Source organism: Bombina bombina, chromosome 5 (assembly GCF_027579735.1).
Source record: "Bombina bombina isolate aBomBom1 chromosome 5, aBomBom1.pri, whole genome shotgun sequence".
Lineage (NCBI taxonomy): Eukaryota > Metazoa > Chordata > Amphibia > Anura > Bombinatoridae > Bombina > Bombina bombina.
Window position 1 is genome coordinate 374148057 of NC_069503.1, and position 24985 is coordinate 374173041.

A 24985-nucleotide genomic window follows, 5' to 3' on the forward strand; every position below is an offset into this window, starting at 1 on the left:
CACTCCAGAGTTTCCCCTTCTCCCTCGTCTGGTCGCCAGAATCAAGCAGGAGAAGGCTTCGGTGATTCTGATAGGACTTGGTATGCAGACCTAGTGGACATGTCATCTGTCCCACCATGGACACTGCCAATGAGGCAGGATCTTCTAATTCAGGGTCCATTCAAGCATCCAAATCTAATTTCTCTACGTCTGACTGCTTGGAGATTGAACGATTAATTCTAGCAAAGCGTGGTTTCTCTGAGTCAGTTATAGATACCCTGATTCAAGCGAGAAAGCCTGCCACCAGGAAAATCTACCATAAGATATGGCGGAAATATCTTTGTTGGTGTGAATCCAAGGGTTACTCATGGAGTAAGATTAGGATTCCCAGGATATTGTCTATTCTCCAAGAAGGTTTGGAGAAAGGATTGTCAGCTAGTTCCTTAAAAGGACAGATATCTGCTCTGTCTATCCTTTTACACAAGCGTCTGGCAGAGGTTCCAGACGTTCAAGCGTTTGCACAGGCCTTAATCAGAATCAAGCCTGTCTATAAACCGGTGGCTCCGCCATGGAGTCTAAATCTAGTTCTTTCAGTTCTTCAAGGGGTTCCGTTTGAACCTTTACATTCCATAGATATTAAGTTGTTATCTTGGAAAGTTTTGTTTTGGTAGCTATCTCTTCTGCTCGAAGAGTTTCAGAATTATCTGCCTTACAGTGCGATTCACCTTACCTGGTGTTCCACGCGGATAAGGTAGTTTTGCGTATCAAACCTGGTTTCCTTCCTAAAGTGTTTTCTAATAAGAATATTAACCAGGAAATAGTTGTTCCTTCTCTGTGTCCTAATACTTCTTCGAAGAAGGAATGTCTGTTGCACAATCTTGATGTAGTTTGTGCTCTAAAGTTCTATTTGCAAGCAACTAAGGATTTCAGACAAACATCTTCCTTGTTTGTTATCTATTCTGGTAAGAGGAGAGGTCAGAAAGCGACTGCTACCTCTCTCTCTCCCTTTGGCTGAAAAGCATCATCCGTTTGGCCTATGAGACTGCTGGCCAGCAGCCTCCTGAAACTATTACTGCTCATTCTACCAGAGCAGTGGCTTCCACATGGGCTTTTAAAAACGAGGCTTCTGTTGAGCAGATTTGTAAGGCAGCGACTTGGTCTTCACTGTATACTTTTTCAAAATTTTACAAATTCGATACTTTTGCTTCTTCGGAGGCTATTTTTGGGAGAAAGGTTTTGCAAGCAGTGGTGCCTTCCGTTTAAGGTACCTGCCTTGTTCCCTCCCTTCATCCGTGCCCTAAAGCTTTGGTATTGGTATCCCACAAGTAAAGGATGAATCCGTGGACTGGATATACCTTGCAAGAGAAAACAGAATTTAGGCTTACCTGATAAATTACTTTCTCTTGCGGTGTATCCAGTCCACGGCCCGCCCTGGCATTTAAGTCAGGTAAAAAAAAAAATGTTTAAACTACAGTCACCACTGCACCCTATGGTTTATCCTTTTTCTTCCTAACCTTTGGTCGAATGACTGGGGGGTGGAGATAGAGGGGGAGCTATATGGACAGCTCTGCTGTGTGCTCTCTTTGTCACTTCCTGTAGGGAATGAGTATATCCCACAAGTAAAGGATGAATCAGTGGACTGGATACACCGCAAGAGAAAGTAATTTATCAGGTAAGCATAAATTCTGTTTTTTATTGAAAACTTTAGTCACCTCTGCACCTTATACAGTGGGGAAAAAAAGTATTTAGTCAGCCACCAATTGTGCAAGTTCTCCCACTTAAGAAGATGAGAGAGGCCTGTAATTTTCATCATAGGTATACCTCAACTATGAGAGACAAAATGTGGAAACAAATCCAGACAATCACATTGTCTGATTTGGAAAGAATTTATTTGCAGATTATGGTGGAAAATAAGTATTTGGTCAATATCAAAAGTTCATCTCAATACTTTGTTAGATATCCTTTGTTTGCAATGACAGAGGTCAAACATTTTCTGTAAGTCTTCACAAGGTTGTCACACACTGTTGCTAGTATGTTGGCCCATTCCTGCATGCAGATCTCCTCTAGAGCAGTGATGTTTTGGGGCTGTCGTTGGGCAACACAGACTTTCAACTCCCTCCAAAGGTTTTCTATGGGGTTGAGATCTGGAGACTGGCTAGGCCACTCCAGGACCTTGAAATGCTTCTTACGAAGCCACTCCTTCGTTACTCGGGTGGTGTGTTTGGGATCATTGTCATGCTGAAAGACCAGCCACATTTCATCTTCAATGCCCTTGCTGATGGAAGGAGGTTTGCACTCAAAATCTCACGATACATGGCCCCATTCATTCTTTCATGTACACGGATCAGTCGTCCTGTTCCCTTTGCAGAGAAACAGCCCCAAAGCATGATGTTGCCACCCCCATGCTTCACAGTAGGTATGGTGTTCTCTCTCCTCCAAACACGACAAGTTGTGTTTCTACCAAACAGTTCTACTTTGGTTTCATCTGACCATATGATATTCTCCCAATCCACTTCTGGATCATCCAAATGCTCTCTAGCATACTTCAGATGGGCCCGGACATGTACTGGCTTAAGCAGGGGGACATGTCTGGCACTGCAGGATCTGAGTCCCTGGCAGCGTAGTGTGTTACTGATGGTAGCCTTTATTATGTTGCTCAAGCTGTCTGCAGGTCATTCACTAGGTCCCCTCGTGTGGTTCTGGGATGTTTGCTCACCGTTCTTGTGATCATTTTGACCCCACGGGGTGAGATCTTGCATGGAGCCCCAGATCGAGGGAGATTATCAGTGGTCTTGTATGTCTTCCATTTTCTAATTATTGCTCCCACAGTTGATTTCTTCACACCAAGCTGCTTGCCTGTTGCAGATTCAGTCTTCCCAACCTGGTGCAGGTCTACAATTTTGTTTCTGGTGTCCTTTGACAGCTCTTTGGTCTTCACCATAGTGGAGTTTGGAGTGTGACTGTTTGAGGTTGTGGACAGGTGTCTTTTATACTGATAACAAGTTCAAACAGGTGCCATTAATACAGGTAATGAGTGGAGAGCAGAGGAGCCTCTTAAAGAAGAAGATACAGGTCTGTGAAAGCCAGAAATCTTGCTTGTTTGTAGGTGACCAAATACTTATTTTCCACCATAATTTGCAAATAAATTATTTCCAAATCAGACAATGGGATTGTCTGGATTTGTTTCCACATTTTGTCTCTCATAGTTGAGGTATACCTATGATGAAAATGACAGGCCTCTCTCATCTTCTTAAGTGGGAGAACTTGCACAATTGGTGGCTGACTAAATACTTTTTTCCCCACTGTAGTTTCTCCTTTCTCTTCCTAAGCCTTCGGTCGAATGACTGGGGGGTGGAGTTAAGGGAGGAGCTATATAGACAGCTCTGCTATGGGTGCTCTCTTTGCCACTTCCTGTAGGGAAGGATATTATCCCACAAGTAAGGATGAAACCGTGGACTTGGTACATCGCAAAAGAAAGAAATTTATCAGGTAAGCATAAATTTAGTTTTTTGCAGAATGTTTAGTTCTCCATGCCGCTCAGAGAGGGGTTCTCACTGATATTACTTATCGATATGGGCCAAGATATAGAAATGTCCTATATTTGGTTGCTAATTTCTATTTTTTTTTCCATTGATGTCAGAGTGGCTGGAGTGGATTCTGCAGGAAGTAAATGTGACCCCTACAACATTACACGGGAATTGCTTGATCAGTTTAACAGTTATTTATATCTGCTTTTAATTAGACACAGCAAAAGAGAAGCATTTTCAAGTAGTTTTTCATGGTGTTTTTCCATATACTGCAAAATTATACGCATTTTATAAACGGATCTTTTGAGTGCTTAGTTTCTGATAGTGCTAAGTATTAGCATGAATATATGCTAAATAATTATAAAGAATGAACTTTATGCTTATGGTAGTTGTATTTCTCAGAGTTATGTTGGCCCCAGTTTAAGACATCTCACTCTTAATTAATCATGTTTTCATTGTCTGATTATGCTTTGTTTACCTGGCATATGGAGAGATGAGCTGTATGTATACTGAGGACATTACTGTGGGATTATTTCACTTTGCAAACGGTAATATACAAAAGCTTCTGCCAGTATTTGAGGCACCCTTCTACATAATTGGCTTCTTTTGCGGGCATTATTGGTTATGTTTTCTTATCTCTCTCACGCATACATATTGTACAAGATGCACTCATAATTAGAATGTTAAGTATTCGTCATTAGGGAAAACTGTTTTATATGCAAGTAGAAAAAAGAGAAACAAAATCTCTATCCAAAAACCAGGCTATTTCATTGAGGATAAAGCTTTGATCAGCTGTTAATTGGTTCATTAGGTTTGGGTCCTCTGAGTAAAGATAACAAGTTTATAATAGATGTGGATTAAAAGGGCCACTTTGAAGGTATCAGTTCAAGGCTTTAAGTGGAAACCGTGTATTATAGAAACTGAGCGTTAAAACAGTACCCAACTTAAAAGTGATTTTCAATCTTAGCTATTGGATAAAAGGTAGAAACGTCACCTCTTGAAAAAAACATTAGCTATGCGCTGGGCGGCAGGAGGTGTTATATAGGCTTTTTTAGTATGGGTTACTTGCCACCACCTCTGCTCTCTCATAACAGGTAATATTTATAATTGTCATGTAAATACTCTAGTCTAGTGTTCACAAAAGGGCAGTGGAAAATATCTCAAGTATTGTAAATAACTTTTTATTTTCTCAAATTTACTAAGCACAATATATCAATCAATGAGAACCAGCACTTTTCTCCTACATTGTCCGGTCCACGGCTTTATCCTTACTTGTGGGAATATTCTCTTCCCTAACAGGAAATGGCAAAGAGAGCACAGCAAAAGCTGTCCATATAGCCCCCCCTCTGGCTCGGCCCCCCAGTCATTCTCTTTGCCGCTCTGAACAAGTAGCATCTCCACGGGGATGGTAAAGAGTATGTGGTGTTAGTTGTAGTTTTTATTTCTTCTATCAAGAGTTTTAAAATAGTGCCGGTTTGTACTATTTACTCTACAACAGAAAGTGATGAAGAGTTCTGTTTAAAGAGGAGTATGATTTTAGCAGCAGTAACTAAAATCCATTGCTGTTCCCACGCAGGACTGTTGAAACCAGAGAACTTCAGTTGGGGGGAACAGTTTGCAGATTTTTCTGCTCAAGGTATGACTAGTCTCTTTTCTAACAAGACATGGTAATGCTAGAAGACTGTCATTTTCCCTTATGGGATCGGTAAGCCATTTTCTTAGACTCATAACAGAATGAAGGCTTATAAATGGGCTATATACTGGTTGACACTATTATGGGCTAAATCGATTGATTTATATAATATAATATGACTTTTGGAGTGTTTTGGAACTTGGAAACACTTTTGGGAACGTTTTTATTACGCCTGGCAGTTGTTTAGACACCTAATCTAGTCAGGAAGGCCCCTTCACTCTGGTATGCAGAGGGAGGAGGCCTCATTTTCGCGCCTTAGTTACTTCTGGAAGCAGTGCATGCAGATTCATGTGAGAGGGTCCTGTGACCATAAAAACGATTCTAGAAGGCTTATTTCTGTGGTGAATAACCCCCAAGGAAAGGTAAAGCCGCAGCAAAGGCTGTGGCAGGGACTGTAGTGGGTTTAAACTGGTAAATTGAACAATTAGCTCTGGTTTGCTCATTTAAGGGGCTACAGATTTGAAATTTGGTGTACAATACTTTCAAAGCATTAAGACACTAGGGTGCAAATTTTGTAAAGATCGGATATTTCCTTCATAGTTTTTCAAAAATAAAGAAATTCAGAAATAAAGTGTACTCTTTTTATTATTTAAAGAGACAGTAACGGTTTTGTTTAAAAACTGTTTTATTGCATTAATAGCCTGCCTAAGTCTGTCTAACATGTCTGTACCTTCAGATAGAATATGTTCTGTGTGTATGGAGGCCAAGGTGTTTCCCCCTTTAAATGTATGTGAAAATTGTGCCATGGCGTCCAAACAAAGTAAGTAAAGTACTGTCACATTTAATAAGGTTGCCCAAGATGATTCTTCAAATGAAGGTAGTGGGGATAGTTCATCTTCCTCTCCTTCTGTGTCAACACCAGTTATGCCCGCGCAGGCGACACCTAGTACATCTAGCACGCCAATGCTTGTTACTATGCAGCAATTAACGGCAGTAATGGATAATTCTATAGCTAATCTTTTATATAAACTGCCAGCATTTCCCAGAAAGCGTGATTGCTCAGTTTTAAATACAGAAGATGAGCAAGTGGGCGCTGACGATAATTTATCTGTTATACCCTCACACCAGTCTGAATTGGCAGTGAGGGAGGGTCTGTCTGAGGGAGAAATTTCTGATTCAGGAAAAGTTTCTCAGCAGGCAGAACCGGATATTGTGACGTTTGAATTTAAGTTAGAACATCTCCGCACCCTGCTTAAGGAGGTGCTAACTACTCTTGACGACTGCAACTCTTTGGTGATTCCAGAGAAATTGTGCAAAATGGACAAATTCCTTGAGGTCCCTGTGCATGCTGATGCCTTTCCGATACCCAAGAGGGTGGCGGACATAGTGAACAAGGAGTGGGAGAAGCCAGGTATACCTTTTGTCCCACCTCCTATATTTAAGAAAATGTTCCCCATTGTCGACCCCAGAAGGGACGCATGGCAAACAGTCCCTAAGGTTGAGGGGGCAGTTTCTACGTTGGCCAAGCGCACGACTATTCCCATTGAGGACAGTTGTGCTTTTTGTGCCTATGGATAAAAAATTGGAAGGATTGCTTAAAAAGATATTTGTTCAGCAAGGTTTCCTTCTCCAGCCAATTTCGTGCATTATTCCTGTCACAACGGCGGCGTCTTTTTGGTTCGAGGAACTAGAAAATTCGCTCAATAAGGAGACTCCATATGAGGAAGTCATGGACAGAATTCACGCACTAAAGTTGGCTAATTCCTTTATTTTAGATGCCGCTTTGCAATTGGCAAAATTAGCGGCGAAAAATTCAAGTTTTGCAATTGTGGCGCGCAGAGCGCTTTGGCTAATATCTTGGTCGGCGGATGTGTCGTCCAAGACAAAACTGCTTAATATTCCTTTCAAAGGTAAGACCCTGTTTGGGCCAGAATTGAAGGAGATTATTTCAGACATCACTGGGGGAAAGGGCCATGCCCTCCCACAGGATAGGCCTTTCAAGGCTAAGAACAAATCTAATTTTCGTTCCTTTCGCAATTTCAGGAACGGACCGTCTCCTAACTCTACAGCCTCTAGACAAGAGGGTAACGCTTCCCAGTCTAAACCAGCATGGAAACCAATGCAAGGCTGGAACAAGGGTAAACAGGCCAAGAAGCTTGCTGCTGCTACCAAGACAGCATGAAGGGATAGCCCCCGATCCGGGACCGGATCTGGTAGGGGGCAGATTTTCTCTCTTTGCTCAGGCTTGGGCAAGAGATGTTCAGGATCCCTGGGCACTAGAAATAGTCTCTCAGGGATATCTTCTAGAGTTCAAGGAACTTCCTCCAAGGGGAAGGTTCCACATGTCTCGCTTATCTTCAGACCAGATAAAGAGACAGGCATTCTTACATTGCATAGGAGATCTATTAAAGATGGGAGTGATACACCCAGTTCCAACAGTGGAACAAGGTCGGGGGTTTTACTCAAACCTGTTTGTAGTTCCCAAAAAAGAGGGAACTTTCAGGCCAATTCTGGATTTAAAAATTCTAAACAAATTCCTCAGAGTTCCATCATTCAAAATGGAAACCATTTGAACAATTTTACCAACAATCCAGGAGGGTCAATACATGACTACCGTGGACTTAAAGGATGCGTACCTACATATTCCTATCCACAAAGATCATCATCAGTTCCTAAGGTTCGCCTTTCTGGACAAACATTACCAGTTCATGGCTCTTCCGTTCGGTTTAGCCACTGCTCCCAGAATTTTCACAAAGGTGCTAGGGTCCCTACTAGCAGTTCTAAGACCGAGGGGCATTGCAGTGGCACCTTACTTAGACGACATCCTAATCCAAGCGTCGTCCCTCTCCAGATCAAGGGCTCATACAGACATTGTATTAGCTTTTCTCAGGTCTCACGGGTGGAAGGTGAACGTAGAGAAGAGTTCCCTGTCCCCGTCTACAAGGGTTCCCTTTCTGGGAACAATAATAGATTCTGTAGAAATGAAGATTTTTCTGACAGAGGTCAGAAAATTAAAGCTTCTAAATGCTTGTCAAGTTTTTCAATCTATTCCTCAGCCTTCCATAGCTCAGTGCATGGAGGTAATAGGACTAATGGTTGCAGCAATGGACGTGGTTCCCTTTGCTCGAATTCATCTAAGACCATTGCAACTGTGCATGCTCAAACAGTGGAATGGGGATTATGCAGACTTGTTTCCCCAGATTCAAGTAGACCAGTTAACCAGAGACTCACTCCGTTGGTGGTTGACTCAAGATCACCTGTCTCAGGGAATGAGTTTCCGCAGACCAGAGTGGGTCATTGTCACGACCGACGCCAGTCTTTTAGGCTGGGGCGCGGTCTGGGACTCCCTGAAAGCTCAGGGTCTATGGTCTCGGGAAGAGTCTCTTCTCCCGATAAACATTCTGGAACTGAGAGCGATATTCAATGCGCTCCGGGCTTGGCCTCAACTAGCGAAGGCCAGATTCATAAGATTTCAGTCGGACAACATGACGACTGTAGCGTACATCAATCATCAGGGGGGAACAAAGAGTTCCTTGGCGATGAGAGATGTATCCAAGATCATCAAATGGGCGGAGGATCACTCCTGCCATCTATCTGCAATTCACATCCCAGGAGTAGACAACTGGGAGGCGGATTATTTGAGTTGTCAGACTTTCCATCCGGGGGAGTGGGAACTCCACCCGGAGGTCTTTGCCCAGTTAACTCAACTATGGGGCATTCCAGACATGGATCTGATGGCGTCTCGTCAGAACTTCAAGGTTCCTCGCTACGGGTCCAGATCCAGGGATCCCAAGGCGACACTAGTGGATGCATTGGTGGCGCCTTGGTCGTTCAACCTAACTTATGTGTTTCCACCGTTTCCTCTTCTTCCCAGGCTTGTAGCCAGGATCAAACAGGAGAAGGCCTCGGTGATTCTGATAGCTCCTGCGTGGCCACGCAGGACTTGGTATGCAGACCTGGTGAATATGTCATCGGCTCCACCATGGAAGCTACCTTTGAGACAGGATCTTCTAGTACAAGGTCCATTCGAACATCCAAATCTAGCCTCTCTGCAACTGACTGCTTGGAAATTGAACGCTTGATTTTATCTAAGCGTGGGTTTTCAGATTCAGTTATAGATACTCTGGTCCAAGCCAAAAAACCTGTGACTAGGAAAATTTACCATAAGATATGGAAAAAATATATATGTTGGTGCGAATCCAAGGGATTCTCTTGGAGTAAAATTAAAATTCCTAGGATACTCTCCTTTCTCCAAGAGGGTTTGGATAAAGGGTTGTCAGCGAGTTCTCTAAAAGGACAGATATCTGCTCTGTCTGTTTTGTTGCACAAACATCTGGCAGCAGTGCCAGATGTACAGGCATTTGTACAGGCCTTAGTCAGAATCAAGCCTGTCTACAGACCCATGACTCCTCCATGGAGTCTAAACTTAGTTCTTTCAGTTCTTCAAGGGGTTCCGTTTGAACCTTTACATTCCATAGATATTAAGTTACTATCTTGGAAAGTTCTGTTTTTGGTTGCTATCTCTTCTGCTAGAAGAGTTTCTGAATTCTATTTAGAAGCAACAAAGGATTTCAGACAGACTTCATCTTTGTTTGTCGTTTATTCCGGTAAGAGGAGAGGGCAGAAAGCTACTGCTACCTCTCTTTCTTTTTGGCTGAAAAGCATCATCCGATTGGCTTATGAGACTGCCGGACGGCAGCCTCCTGAACGAATTACAGCTCACTCTACTAGAGCTGTGGCTTCCACATGGGCCTTCAAGAACGAGGCTTCTGTTAATCAGATCTGTAAGGCAGCGACTTGGTCTTCTCTGCATACTTTTGCCAAATTTTACAAATTCGATACTTATGCTTCTTCGGAGGCTATTTTTGGGAGAAAGGTTTTGCAAGCCGTGGTGCCTTCCGTTTAGGTAACCTGACTTGTTCCCTCCCTTCATCTGTGTCCTAAAGCTTTGGTATTGGTTCCCACAAGTAAGGATGAAGCCGTGGACCGGACACACCAATGTAGGAGAAAACAGAATTTATGCTTACCTGATAAATTTCTTTCTCCTACGGTGTGTCCGGTCCACGGCCCGCCCTGGCTTTTTAGTCAGGTTTCAAATTTTTTATATCTGTACACTACAGTCACCACGGCACCCTATAGTTTCTCCTTTTCTCCAACATTGGTGTGTCCGGTCCACGGCGTCATCCATTACTTGTGGGATATTCTCCTTCCCCACAGGGAAAGGCAAGGAGAGCACACAGCAGTAGCTGTCCATATAATCCCTCCCAGGCTCCGCCCCCCCAGTCATTCTCCTTGCCGCTCTGAACAAGTAGCATCTCCTCGGGGATGGTGAGGAGTTTGTGGTGTTTAGTTGTAGTTTTTTATTCTTCTATCAAGAGTTTGTTATTTTAAAATAGTGCTGGTATGTACTATTTACTCTGAAACAGAAAGAGATGAAGAATTCTGTTTAAAAGAGGTGTATGATTTTAGCAGCAGTAACTAAAATCAATTGCTGTTCCCACACAGGACTGTTGAGATGAGAGAACTTCAGTTGGGGGGAACAGTTTGCAGACTTTTCTGCTCAAGGTATGACTAGCCATTTTCTAACAAAACTGTGTAATGCTGGAAGGCTGTCATTTTTCCCTCATGGGGATCGGTAAGCCATTTTCTTAGTCAAAACAAACAGAATAAAGGGCTTATTATGGGCTATAAACTGGTAGACACTTTTAGGGGCTAAATCGATTGCTTTATTTCACACTTTTATAACATTGGGGAACGTTTTTAGCACCAGGCACTTGTTTAGACACCTTCCCAGTCAGGAAGGGCCTTTCTCTGTAGTAGGCAGAGCCTAATTTTCGCGCCATTATTGCGCAGTTACTTTTGAGTACAGTACATGCAGCTGCATGTGTGAGGGTCTGGAATCCACTAAAAACTTTCCTAGAAGGCTTCATTTGGTATCTTATACCCCCCTGGGATTGGTGAAGTCGCAGCAAAGGCTGTGGCTGGGACTGTAAGGGGGTTAAAATTGTAAACGGCTCCGGTTTCAACATTTTAAGGGTTAACAGCTTGAAAATTGGGGTGCAATACTTTGAATGTATTAAGACACTGTGGTGAAAATTTGGTAAATTATTCCTTCATAGTTTTTCACATATTCAGTAATAAAGTGTGCCCTGTTTAACATTTAAAGAGACAGTAACGGTTTTGTTTTAAAACGTTTTTTGTGCTTTATTAACCAGTTTAAGCCTGTTTAACATGTCTGTACCTTCAGATAGATCATGTTCTGTATGTATGGTAGCCAATGTGGTTCCCCCTTCAAATATGTGTGATAATTGTGCCATAGCGTCCAAACAAAGTAAGGACAGTACTGTCACAAATTGTAAAGTTGCCCAGGATGATTCCTCAGATGAAGGAAGTAGACATAGTTCTACATCATCTCCTTCTGTGTCTATACCAGTTATGCCCGCGCAGGCGACCCCTAGTTCTTCTAGCGCGCCAATGCTTGTTACTATGCAGCGATTGACGGCAGTAATAGATAACTCCATAGCTAATATTTTATCCAAAATGGCAGCATTTCAGAGAAAGCGCGATTGCTCTGTTTTAAACACTATAGAGCAGGAGGGCGCTGATGATAATTTTTCGGTCATACCCTCACACCAATCTGAAGTGGCAGTGAGGGAGGGTTTGTCAGATGGGGAAATTTATGATAGGAAGAATTTCTCAGCAGGCAGAACCTGATGTTGTGACATTTAAATTTAAATTAGAGCATCTCCGCGCATTACTTAAGGAGGTGCTATCTACTCTGGATGATTGTGACAATCTGGTCATCCCAGAAAAATTGTGCAAGATGGACAAGTTCCTAGAGGTCCCGGTGCACCCTGATGCCTTTCCGATACCTAAAAGGGTGGCGGACATAGTGAATAAGGGGTGGGAGAAGCCAGGCATACTTTTTGTCCCTCCTCCTATATTTAAGAAATTACTCCCTATGGTCAATCCCAGGAAGGACATATGGCAAACAGTCCCTAAGGTCGAGGGGGCGGTTTCTACACTAGCCAAACGCACAACCATTCCCATTGAGGACAATTGTGCTTTCATAGATCCTATGGATAAAAATTGGAGGGTTTGCTTAAAAAGATTTTTGTACAGCAAGGTTACCTCCTTCAACCTATATTCATGCATTATTCCTGTCACTACAGCGGCGTGGTTCTGGTTCGAGGAACTGGAAAAGTCGCTCAGTAGGGAGACTCCATATGAGGAAGTCATGGACAGAATTCACGCACTTAAGTTAGCTAATTCCTTTATTTCAGACGCCGCTTAACAGTTAGCGAGATTAGTGGTGAAATATTGAGGGTTTGCAATTGTGGCGCGCAGAGCGCTCTGGCTAAAGTCTTGGTCGGTGGATGTATCTTCCAAGACAAAATTGCTTAATATCCCTTTCAAAGGTAAGACCCTTATTGGGCCAAAATTGAAAGAAATTATTTCAGACATCACTGGGGGAAGGGCCCATGCCCTCCCACAGAATAGGCCTTTCAAGGCTAAGAATAAGTCCAATTTTCGTTCCTTTCGCAATTCAGGAACGGACCGGCTTCTAACTTGGCAGCCTCTAGACAAGAGGGTAACGCTTCCCAGACTAAACCAGCTTGGAAACCAATGCAAGGCTGGAATAAGGGTAAACAGGCCAAGAAGCCTGCTGCTGCTACCAAAACAGCATGAAGGGGTAGCCCCCGATCCGGGACCGGATCTTGTAGGGGGCAGACTCTCTCTCTTTGCTCAGGCAAGAGATGTTCAGGATCCCTGGGCACTAGAAATAGTCTCTCAGGGTTATCTTCTGGAATTCAAGGAACTACCCCCAAGGGGAAGGTTCCACATGTCTCACTTATCTTTAAACCAAATAAAGAGACAGGCATTCTTACATTGTGTAGAAGACCTGTTAAAGATGGGAGTGATACACCCAGTTCCAACTGTGCAACAAGGTCAGGGGTTTTTACTCAAATCTGTTTGTAGTTCCCAAAAAAGAGGGAGCTTTCAGACCATTTCTGGATTTAAAAATTCTAAACAAATTTCTCAGAGTTCCATCGTTCAAAATGGAAACCATTCGAACAATTTTACTTACAATCCAGGAGGGTCATTCTATGACTACCGTGGATTTAAAGGATGCATATCTACATATTCCTATCCACAAAGATCATCATCAGTTCCTAAGGTTCGCCTTTCTGGACAAGCATTACCAGTTTGTGGCTCTCCCATTCGGGCTAGCCACTGCTCCAAGGATTTTCACAAAGGTGCTAGGGTCCCTTCTAGTGGTTCTAAGACCAAGGGGTATTGCAGTGGCACCTTATCTGGACGACATTCTAATCCAAACGTCGTCTCGTTCCAAAGCAAAGGCTCATACAGCCATTGTTCTAGCCTTTCTCAGATCTCACGGGTGGAAGGTGAATGTAGAAAAGAGTTCCCTGTCTCCGTCGACAAGTGTTTCCTTCTTGGGAACGATAATAGATTCTTTAAAAATGAAGATCTTCCTGACAAAGGTCAGAAAGTCAAAGCTCTAAACGCTTGTCAAGTTCTTCACTCTATTCTGCAGCCTTCCATAGCTCAGTGCATGGAAGTAGTAGGGTTGATGGTTGCAGCAATGGACATAGTTCCTTTTGCTCGAATTCATCAAAGACCATTACAACTGTGCATGCTCAAGCAGTGGAATGGGGACTATACAGACTTGTCTCCAAAGATTCAAGTAGACCAGATGACCAGAGACTCACTCCGTTGGTGGTTGTCACAGGATCACCTGTCTCAGGGACTGAGTTTCCGCAGATCAGAGTGGGTCATTGTCACGACCGACGCCAGTCTATTAGGCTGGGGCGCGGTCTGGGATTCCCTGAAAGATCAGGGTCTATGGTCTCGGGAAGAGTCTCTTCTCCCGATAAACTTCCTGGAACTGAGAGCGATATTCAATGCTCTCCGGGCTTGGCCTCAACTAGCGAAGGCCGGATTCATAAGATTCCAGTCAGACAACATGATGACTGTAGCTTACATCAACCATCAGGGAGGAACAAAGAGTTCCTTGGCGATGAGAGAGGTATCCAAGATCATCAAATGGGTGAAGGATCACTCCTGCCATCTATCTGCAATTCACATCCCAGGAGTAGACAACTGGGAGGCGGATTATCTGAGTCGTCAGACTTTCCATCCGGGGGAGTGGGAACTCCACCCGGAGGTTTTTGCCCAGTTGACTCAATTATGGGGCATTCCAGACATGGATCTGATGGCGTCTCGTCAGAACTTCAAGGTTCCTTGCTACGGGTCCAGATCCAGGGTTCCTAAGGCGACTCTAGTGGATGCATTAGCGACGCCTTGGTCGTTCAACCTAGCTTATGCGTTTCCACCGTTCCCTCTCCTTCCCAGGCTTGTAGCCAGGATCAAACAGGAGAAGGCCTCGGTGATTCTGATAGCTCCTGCGTGGCCACGCAGGACTTGGTATTCAGACCTGGTGAATATGTCATCGGCTCCACCAGGGAAGCTACCTTTGAGACAGGATCTTCTAGTACAAGGTCTATTCGAACATCCAAATCTAGTTTCTCTACAGCTGACTGCTTGGAAATTGAAAGCTTGATTTTATCCAAGTGCGGGTTTTCAGATTCAGTGATAGATACTCTGGTCCAAGCCAGAAAACCTGTGACTAGAAGGATTTACCATAAAATATGGAAAAGATATATCTGTTGGTGTGAATCCAAGAGATTCTCATGGATTAAAATTCCCGGGATCCTCTCCTTTCTCCAAGAAGGTTTGGATAAGGGATTGTCAGCGAGTTCTCTAAAGGGACAGATTTCGGCTTTATCTGTCTTGTTACACAAACGACTGGCAGCTGTGCCAGATGTACAAGCTTTTGTAAAGGCTTTGGTCAGAATCAAGCCTGTTTACAGACCTTTGACTCCTCCCTGGAGTCTAAATTTAGTTTTTTCAGTTCTTCAAGGGGTTCCATTTGAATCCTTACATTCCATAGATATCAAGTTACTATCTTGGAAAGTTCTGTTTTTGGTTGCTATTTCTTCTGCTAGAAGAGTTTTCTGAATTATCTGCTTTGCAGTGTGATCCACCCTATCTGGTGTTCCATTCAGATAAGGTTGTTTTGCGTACCAAGCCTGGTTTTCTTCCAAAAGTTGTTTCCAACAAGAATATTAACCAGGAAATAGTTGTCCCTTCTTTGTGTCCGAACCCAGTTTCAAAGAAGGAACGTTTGTTACACAATTTAGATGTAGTCCGTGCTTTAAAGTTCTATTTAGAAGTAACAAAGGATTTCAGACAAACTTCTTCTTTGTTTGTCGTTTATTCTGGTAAGAGGAGAGGACAAAAAGCTACTGCTACCTCTCTTTCTTTCTTTCTGGCTGAAAAGCATTATCCGATTGGCTTATGAGACTGCCGGACGGCAGTTTCCTGAACGAATCACAGCTCACTCTACTAGGGCTGTGGCTTCCACATGGGCCTTCAAGAACGAGGCTTCTGTTGATCAGATATGTAAGGCAGCGACTTGGTCGTCTCTGCACATTTTTGCCAAATTCTACAAATTTGATACTCTTGCTTCTTCGGAGGCTATTTTTGGGAGAAGGTTTTGCAAGCCGTGGTGCCTTCTGTTTAGGTAACCTGATTTGCTCCCTTCATCCGTGTCCTAAAGCTTTGGTATTGGTTCCCACAAGTAATGGATGACACCGTTGACCGGACACACCAATGTTGGAGAAAACAGAATTTATGCTTACCTGATAAATTACTTTCTCCAACGGTGTGTCCGGTCCACGGCCCGCCCTGGTTTTTTAATCAGGTTTGAAAAATTTCTTCTCTATACACTACAGTCACCACGGCACCCTATAGTTTCTCCTTTTTTCTCCTAACCGTCGGTCGAATGACTGGGGGGGCGGAGCCTGGGAGGGACTATATGGACAGCTCTTGCTGTGTGCTCTCCTTGCCTTTCCCTGTGGGGAAGGAGAATATCCCACAAGTAATGGATGACGCCGTGGACCGGACACACCATTGGAGAAAGTAATTTATCAGGTAAGCATAAATTCTGTTTTTCTCCTAACCGTCGGTCGAATGACTGGGGGGCGGAGCCAGAGGGGGGCTATATGGGCAGCTTTTGCTGTGCTTTCTTTGCCATTTCCTGTTAGGGAAGAGAATATTCCCACAAGTAAGGATGAAGCCGTGGACCGGACACACCGTAGGAGAAAAACATTTATCAGGTATGCATAAATTCTGTTTTTTTTTTTTTTTACCAAAAATATATGTATTCATACAGTATCTCACAAAAGTGAGTACACCCCTCACATTTTTGTAAATATGTTGTTATATATTTTCATGTGACAACACTGTAGAAATGACACTTTGCTACAATGTAAATTAGTGAGTGTACAGCCTGTATAACAGTGTACATTTGCTGTCCCCTCAAAATAACTCAACACACAGCCATTAATGTCTAAACCGTTGGCAACAAAAGTGAGTACACCCTTAAGTGTAAATGTCCAAATACATACACAGTATTCCAATAAGGAGCTTCAAACACACTTACAATAACAAACGTTGCAAGGATGCTGCACTCAAACGTATTAATATCCTGCCCAAAGTGGAAAACACTCTCCCGTCTAATAAACAAACACCTTTAATCAAGCGCTTGATTAAAGGTGTTTTATTATAAGACTGGAGAGTGCTATATATATATTTCAAAAGAGGGTTAACTTATTCCACTATAATTAGCACTATATTTGGATAAGTTAACCCTCTTTTGAAAAAGGAGAAGCCCCTCTTTCAAAGGAGGAGTCACATTCCTAGGCGGCTATCGGCTAATGACCATGGCATTAGTGATCACCTGCCAGAAATATAGACATATGGAACAACATCAAGGGGGTGGGGTGTGCCCTAAGTTGTCCTCCACAATACATAGACAAACCTGACACCCCTTATTTAAAAGCAGAAATCTTGCTCTTTCAAATTAATGGTCCTGTGCCCATCACACTGCTAGTTTGTCATAATAATTACATATTTATATAGGAATGAAAAGCGAAGACTGTAGAATAACCAGGTTTCCTAATATGAGTAGATTGTGTTGGTTAGAAGAAAGCTACAGATTTTACCCTATGATCCAGGAGTAATTCATTTATGGGACACATTTCCAAAACAGGAGGGTATTGAATGGAAGGATGAGTTTGGTTATATACATATAAACATTCTGATTTGGATGATTTTCTCTTTGCATAAGAGCTGAGTGAACAATGGTGTACGCCTTTAACAAAGCCAGTGTGGCGAAACACACTCCTTGTCCTTACCTTTGTGGGTGGTTTCATTTGGTATGTTTATTTGATTGTTTATTTGGTTTTCGCCTATCAGTGCCCATATATATCCCTCATACCTTTTTGATATAACTATCATGTGTTTTGCTAACAGAGAATAGAGAGTTGTCCATCATTTATTGGCTCAATTTGAGTAGTAACAGCGATAAAAAAGACAGGTTTGTTAGAGATCTTTTTTTCAGCATGTGAATAGATGATAGTGGGTAATCTGAGACAATTTTATACTGTAGCTGTCTGTACTGTGCATATTGATTGCATTATAAATAGTTATTTTATAAAGAGGCTTGTAAAGGGCAGAGACAGGTTTAATTTTTATGTTTTCTATTGTTGTTATTCTGGTCTTATGTTTTTTAATTTTAGATAGTAATAAAAGTTGAATGTTAATCCTCTTTTCCCTAGGCTCATAGGAGATAATTATTGTGTAAATACAATGGGAGCATATTTGGTTGTGAGTGCTTATTCTGCTTAATGGAATGCCGCTTTCTTTTTTGGCTATTATTTAATTTTGGAATTTAGCAATTCCACCTTAGTATATTTAAGAAGTGGGCAAGATTGAAGCTGCTTTTTGTTAAAGGGACAGTCAACACCTTTTTTTTTCTTTCTTTTTTTAAAAGATAGATAACTCCATAACTACCCATTCCCCAGTTTTGCACAACCAACATTGTTAGATTATTATACTTTATAACATTTAAACCTCTAAATTTCTGCCTGTTTGTAAGCCACTGCAGACAGACTCTTACCACATGCTTTTTTATTTGCTTTTCACTACAGGAGACTACTAGTTCACGTAGGCCATATAGATAACGTTGTGCTCACGCCCGTAGGTTGTGGATGACACTGCACTAATTGGCTAAAATGCAAGTCAATAGATAATAAATAGACATCTGATCAGGGGGCTGTCAAGAGAGGCTTAGATACAAGGTAATCATAGAGGTTAAAAGCATATTAATATAACCATGTTGGCTGTACAATACACATTTTGAAGTTGCCTGTCCCTTTAACATACTTTTTACCTGAAAATGTATTAGAACGTTTTATTTTAAATTTCTCCTTGTTATGACCCTTTAAAATGTTAATATATTAAACAGTTTTTTGTATTTTTTTAAATCAGTTCAGTTTTCTAATTTTAATTTTCTTCAAAATGCTGTGATATATTTGGTTATTATATTCAGTTACGGCTGATATAACACAGTAAAGTTAATTCTTTGTATATTTTTTTTTTACCAACATTGTTTTGTTTCCACATGTGATGTCAGGGGGCCCAAATTATTGTCTTTCCTGAAGATGGTATCCATGGATTTAACTACAGTAGACAATCCATTTTACCCTATTTGGACTTTCTCCCACCTGACCACTTGTTGCCATGGAACCCATGTCTGGAGCCCCACAAATTTAGTGATACAGAGGTACGTTTATTTTTAGGTTAATATGATAGCAAAGGTAGCAATAAAAAACATGACATGACTATGGTACAGTAGACCCATGGCACTATAATATAAAATAAAAACATTTTGTAAAGGAAATTTATTGTGGTTCCTCTGGTAAGTGCTAGATGACCAAGTTTTTCACACAGGGTGGTGGTATTTTTTTTTTATTCAACAGAGAGAAAGTTGACTTAATTAGGATGAAGCTCTAAAAGATTAATAAAAGTGTTTTGGTACCATATTTTTCATGTAACTTTTTAATACTGATGATGAAAGTCACAAAATCTTAATAATATAAACATCATTACCATCTAAAGGGGAGGAAAGTCCACGGCTTCATTCATTACTGTTGGGAATTAAGAACCTGGCCACCAGGAGGAGGCAAAGACACCCCAGCCAAAGGCTTAAATACCTCCCCCACTTCCCTCATCCCCCAGTCATTCTTTGCCTTTCGTCACAGGAGGATGGCAGAGGAGTGCCGGAGTTTCATAGTAGTCTCTTATAGAGGGTAGTACTCTTTGTATTGGGACTGGAGTTTTAAGTAGTCCTGTCAGCCTCTCAGTGAGAGCCTGGGCGAAAGTTAGAGTCTGGAGATGCAGGGAGAGTCTTTCTGTGAAAACCATGCGACTCATATTAACAGCTCCATAAGCAATCAGCGTTGACGAGTTTCGCTGCCTGCTTTCTTCACTCAAGTACATGTCAGGAGCGAGGCTACTAACCTGTCACACTTGAAGGGCCGTGTTCCTGTTCCACGGCGTAGATTCTAGTAAGTTTGTTTCATTTTTTATTAATAATGATAACATAAAAGACAGGGTCACAGTGTGGCGCCTTTTTATCTTTACAGAATCAAGGGTTAATATTCCTGGAAGGGGGATTATTGAACAGGGGGGGGTTATTCATGATATTGTTTATTGTGTCATTGTTGCGTTATGTGCGAGATGAGGCTCTGGCAAAGTGTGGAACTTTCAGGTTGCTTGTGGAAATTTTGCGCAGCTATTTTTTGGCGCGTTTTTCCCTAGTGCAGGGGCGGTCCTGCCAGGTATTCCATGTGACTGGGTGTGGCTATCTATCCTCTCTGTTGATCTGTGGTGCAAGAGACATAGCGTTTTCTGTAGTCCCGGTCCTAGGAGGTGGTGAGTGGCCCTGGCCATTGGTGGTATAAAGGTGCCTTTTTTATAGATAAAGTTAGTCTACCCAAAAGCACAAGCGATGGAGGACTCTGACGCGTTGAAGGGCTCTCCTTCCTTAACAAAGTCTCATTCCTGTGTTTATTGTGAGGAGGTTCTTGTAGATCAGCCTGCTCAACTATGTTCCACATGCCTTGATAAAGTTACAACATCTAAATGTAAACGGATTTCTAGTACTACTGAGCCATCCACCTCTGAGGGTTCTTCGTCCCGGGAGGTGCGTTTCCTACATTCATCTCTGATTGCACATGCAGCACCCCGGGGTCCAACCGTTATTCCTTCGGGAGAGATTCGATGGCCGTCAGACTTTGTGGACCAACTGGAATTGGTGGTTTCGAATGTGATCCATACCTTACCATGTTCTGCTAAGCGCAAGTGTAGGGTTTATCATAGCGGCCCGGCCCAGGGTTTGTCCATGCCAATGACTGATCCAGAGGCTCTATAGGATAACGAGGCCCACTCCAACTCTTCGGAGGAGGCCCCTTCTGGGTCGGAGTCCGGGTCATCTAAACCTCCGGTGGCGGAGGAGCCTGGTAATAGGTTTAGGATGGAGAATCTGCGCTTTCTGCTACAGCAGGTGCTTAATACTGAAATTCCTAAGCTAGACAAGGTATACGAGGGCAGGGTAGTGCTTCAGTCTTTCCTGGTTCCCGTTAAGATGGCAAATATTATTAAGAATGAATGGGAGCGATTAGGTCATCCTTTTCCCCTTCTTTTAAAAAAGTGTTCCCTGTTCCGGACTCTTAGCTTGAGCTGTGGTGGACCATCCCTAAGGTGGGTGGGGCCATTTCTATGCTCGAGAAGCGGACGACTATTCCACTCCAGGATAGTTCGTCGTTCAAAGAGCTCATGGATAAAATGCTGGAAAACATGTTGAGAAAGATGTTTCAGCACATAGGGTTTGTTTTTCAGCCAGCAGCGGCGGTTGCTGGAGCTGCGACATATTGGTGTGAATCCCTGTGTAAAATGGTCGAGGGGGGAGACATCCATCGACTAGATACAGGAGAAGATTAAGGCACTGAAGGTCGCAAATTCTTTCATCTGTGATGCCAATATGCAAATTATTCGCCTGAATGCCAAGGTGTCAGGTTTTTTCTGTTTTAGCGCGCAGGGCTCTGTGGCTAAAATCTTGTTTTGCGGACATGACCTCTAAAGCAAGGCTGTTGTCCCTGCCTTTTCAAGGAAAGATCCTGTTCGGTCCAGGATTGGATTCGATTATATTCACGGTTACGGGAGGCAAGGGAGCTTTCCTACCGCAGGATAAGAAGGCTAAGCCTAAGGGATCTACTTTTCGTCCCTTTTGTGCGGACAAGGCCCAGCGCCAGCAACCCTCCGTGAAAGCGGACCAGTCCAAGGGATCTTGGAAGCCGGCTCAATCTTGGAATAAGTCCAGGCAGAGCAAGAAGGGGGCAGATTATCTCTATCCTCATACGCATGGTTGCATGATGTTCAGGACCCTTGGGTGCTAGAAGTTGTCTCCCAGAGTTACAGGATAGGGTTCAGATCCCATCTGCCAAAGGGCAGATTCCTCCTGTCAAACCTATCTTCAAGACCGGAGAAGAGAGAGACCTTTCTATAGTGTTTGAGAGATCTCTCCTCTCTCTGGGTTATCGTACCAGTACCCCTAGCCAAAAGGGGTCTAGGGTACTATTCCAACCTTTTTGTGGTTCCAAAGAAGGAGGGCACGTTTCGCCCGATTCTGGACCTAAAGTGTTTAAACAAGTTTTCATTGTTCAAAATGGAAACGATCAGATCTATTCTGCCCCTAGTTCAAGAGGGACATTTCATGACGACTATAGACTTGAAGGATGCTTACCTTCATGTGCCAATCCACAGGGACCACTTCAGGTTCCTCAGATTTTCATTTCTGGACCAACACTTCCAGTTTGTGGCCCTTCGTTTTGGTCTGGCGACGGCCCTGAGAGTCTTCACAAAGGTTCTGGGGGCACTGCTTGCAGTGGCCAGATCCAGGGGCATTGCGGTGGTGCCTTACCTGGACGACATCCTAGTTAAGGCTCCATCGCTCAGCCTCACAGAGGATCATTTGAGGGCTCTTCTTCTTATGCTCCAATCTCACGGTTGGAAGATCAACTCAGGAAAGAGTTCCCTGGTTTCAAGCAACAGGGTGGAGTTCCTGATCACGATTATAGAGACTCTGTCCATGAAGATATTTCTCACAGATCAGCGGCACAGGAAGCTTGCGTCCACCTGTCTTGCCCTTCAGACCTCCTCAAGCCCATAGGTGGCTCAATGTATGGAGGTGATAGGTCTCATGGTGTCAAGCATAGATGTCATCCCATTCGCCAGGTTCCTCCTCAGATTTTTTCAATTGTGCATGTTGAGACAGTGGAACGGCGATCATTCAGATCTATCAGAGCTGATATCCCTGGATGCTCGGAAGGAGTCTCTCCGATCAACATCCAGAACTACGAGCAATCTACAATGCTCTGAAGGCTTGAACTTCTCTGGGGTCGGTCAGTTTCATCAGATTTCAGACTGAAAACATTACCTCGGTGGCTTACATCAACCATCAGGGGGTTACAAGGAGCTCCCTCGCGATGAGGGAGGTGTCTCGGATTCTGCCCACTCTCAGCGATTCACATTCTGGGTGTGGACAACTGGGAAGCGTACTTTCTCAGCAGACAGTCCTTCCATCCTGGGGAATGGTCTCTTCACCCCTAGGTGTTTGCGGAGATTTGTCACAGATGGGGAACACCGGAGATAGATCTCATGGCTTCAGACTCAATTGCAAACTAACTTGATACGGGTCGAGGTCCAGGGATCCCTAGGCAGAGCTGAAATATGCCTTAGTGTTTCCTTGGGGATTCATAGAAACAGAGATCGTTCCAGCTGGTGCAACAAAAGACTTTTATTATGCAAACAGGGATAAAGAAGCGACGTTTCAGGCCCACACTTGGCCTTTTCTCAAGCTTAACCAAACATTAGTGAACAAACATTTAAATAGCCCTAATGGCGCCAAATATTGTGATTGAAAAGTGATAAAATGTTGCCCTCTAGTGGAGAACCATCAGTTAGCATACAAATATATATCAAAGTGCACATTAATGGCCTTAATCCTGCCACCTAGTGAATCAACATCATATTATTAAACAGTTATATCTCTCATATCATATGTGAAAAAATTCTTGTTCTATATTAAAAATTGATCAGCATTACAAAATTGCATATTAATAAAAAATATATAATAAAATACATTGAGAATTTCATTAATGTTTTAGTAACCACAATATATTGAATTAAAAAATATATAAGTGTATCCTAGATGCATCAAACATATTTGATATAGTTGTTTCAATCAGTTAACTTCATCTTTATTTTGATTTTCAATTCATCACTATATGGATGCACCCATATAATTGGTCAATATTAGCTATTCAACATAGTGTATCTATTTAAATTTATAGAGACATTTAATCTCATACTAATTAATATTTACATTAGAATGCACATTCATTTATATAGTATAATATCACAAAAAAAGTCATATACTTATTCCATTTTATTAAATTTTATTGGATTCTATTTAAAATGAATTTTATTCAGTCACCAAAAGGCAGTCCAATTACATTCTCTATTTAAACCTCTGGGCCATAAAGTACCTAATTCATTGATCCAGAATGTTTCTCTCCTAGTTAATATATTCTCCTTATCACCCCCTCTTCTAGGTGTATTAACTCTTTCAATGATTTGGAAACGCAATTGACTTATTCTATGGCCCGCCTTTATAAAGTGTCCAGCCACTGGAGCATCCTTTTTACCACAACGAATATTTGACTTGTGTTCAGAAATTCTTTCTCGTGCTTCCCTGGTCGATTGACCAATATACATCAAGGAACACGGACATTTAACTGCATAAATAATATATTCTGACCTACAAGTCAAATATTCATTTATGAAATATTTTCTGCCTGTATATGGGTGACAAAAGGTATCACCCTTAATCATAGAGTTGCAATTAATGCAAGATAGACACGGGAAACATCCTTTTCGTTTTTGACCAGTTATTGTACCCTGAGTTTGTTTTTTCTTAGCCCCAATGTCTGCTTTCACCAATTTATCTTTAGTATTAGGGCCACGTTTATAGGCTAACATAGGTGGTATTGAAAAGGCCCCTATATCTGGGTGACACTTAGATAGAATGTACCAATATTTACGAATGATTTTATTAATTTGGTGACTTCTTGTATTATACTGAGATATAAATTTAATCCTCTCTGAATTTTTAGAACAATTCATGTTCTTTACTTTCCCTACTGTTTTGGATCTGTTACTATTTAGGCTCACATCTTTTTTTATGTCTTCAATCAATGCCTTTGGAATCCTTGGGGATTCAGCCTAGCTTCCATTTTTCCTCCGTTACCACTTCTACCTTGCACAGTGGCACGCATCAAACAGGAGCGGGCCTCGGCCATTCTGATTGCTCCTTCATGGCCGCGGAGGACGTGGTTTGCGGATCTAATGGGGGTGTCTTTCACAGGGCCCCTTTCAGCATTAAAATCTAGATTCTCTGAGGCTGACTGCGTGAAGATTGAACGCCTAGTCTTAGCCAAGAGAGGCTTTTCTGAAAGTGTGATTGATACTCTAATTCAGGCAAAGAAGCCAGTCACTCGTCGCATCTACCATAACGTGTGGAGGACTTGCTTGTCCTGGTGTGAGAAGCATGGATATCCTTGTCATAAGGTGAAGATATCCAGGATTCTGTCCTTTCTCCAGGATGGCTTGGAGAAGGGTCTTGCCACTAGTTTCTTAAATGGACAGATTTCGGCATTATCAGTCTTGTTGCATAGGAGACTCGCTGAGCTGCCTGACATCCAATCTTTTGTTCAGGCTCTGTCTAGAATCAGACCTGTCTTTAGGCAGTCGGCTCCGCCTTGGAGCTTAAACTTAGTCCTTAAGGTTTTGCAGAGGT

At 42.5% G+C, this 24985-nt stretch overlaps 1 protein-coding gene across 2 annotated transcripts in view; it reads left to right on the top strand.

Moving 5' to 3' along the window:
• Nucleotides 1-24985, top strand: part of BTD (biotinidase) — a 253420-nt gene that overhangs the window by 181941 nt on the left and 46494 nt on the right. For both annotated transcript variants that reach the window (XM_053714202.1, XM_053714201.1), the window contains exon 3: nt 18701-18850. In XM_053714202.1, the coding sequence (XP_053570177.1) occupies nt 18701-18850 (150 nt within the window). The remainder of the gene's footprint in view (nt 1-18700; nt 18851-24985) is intronic.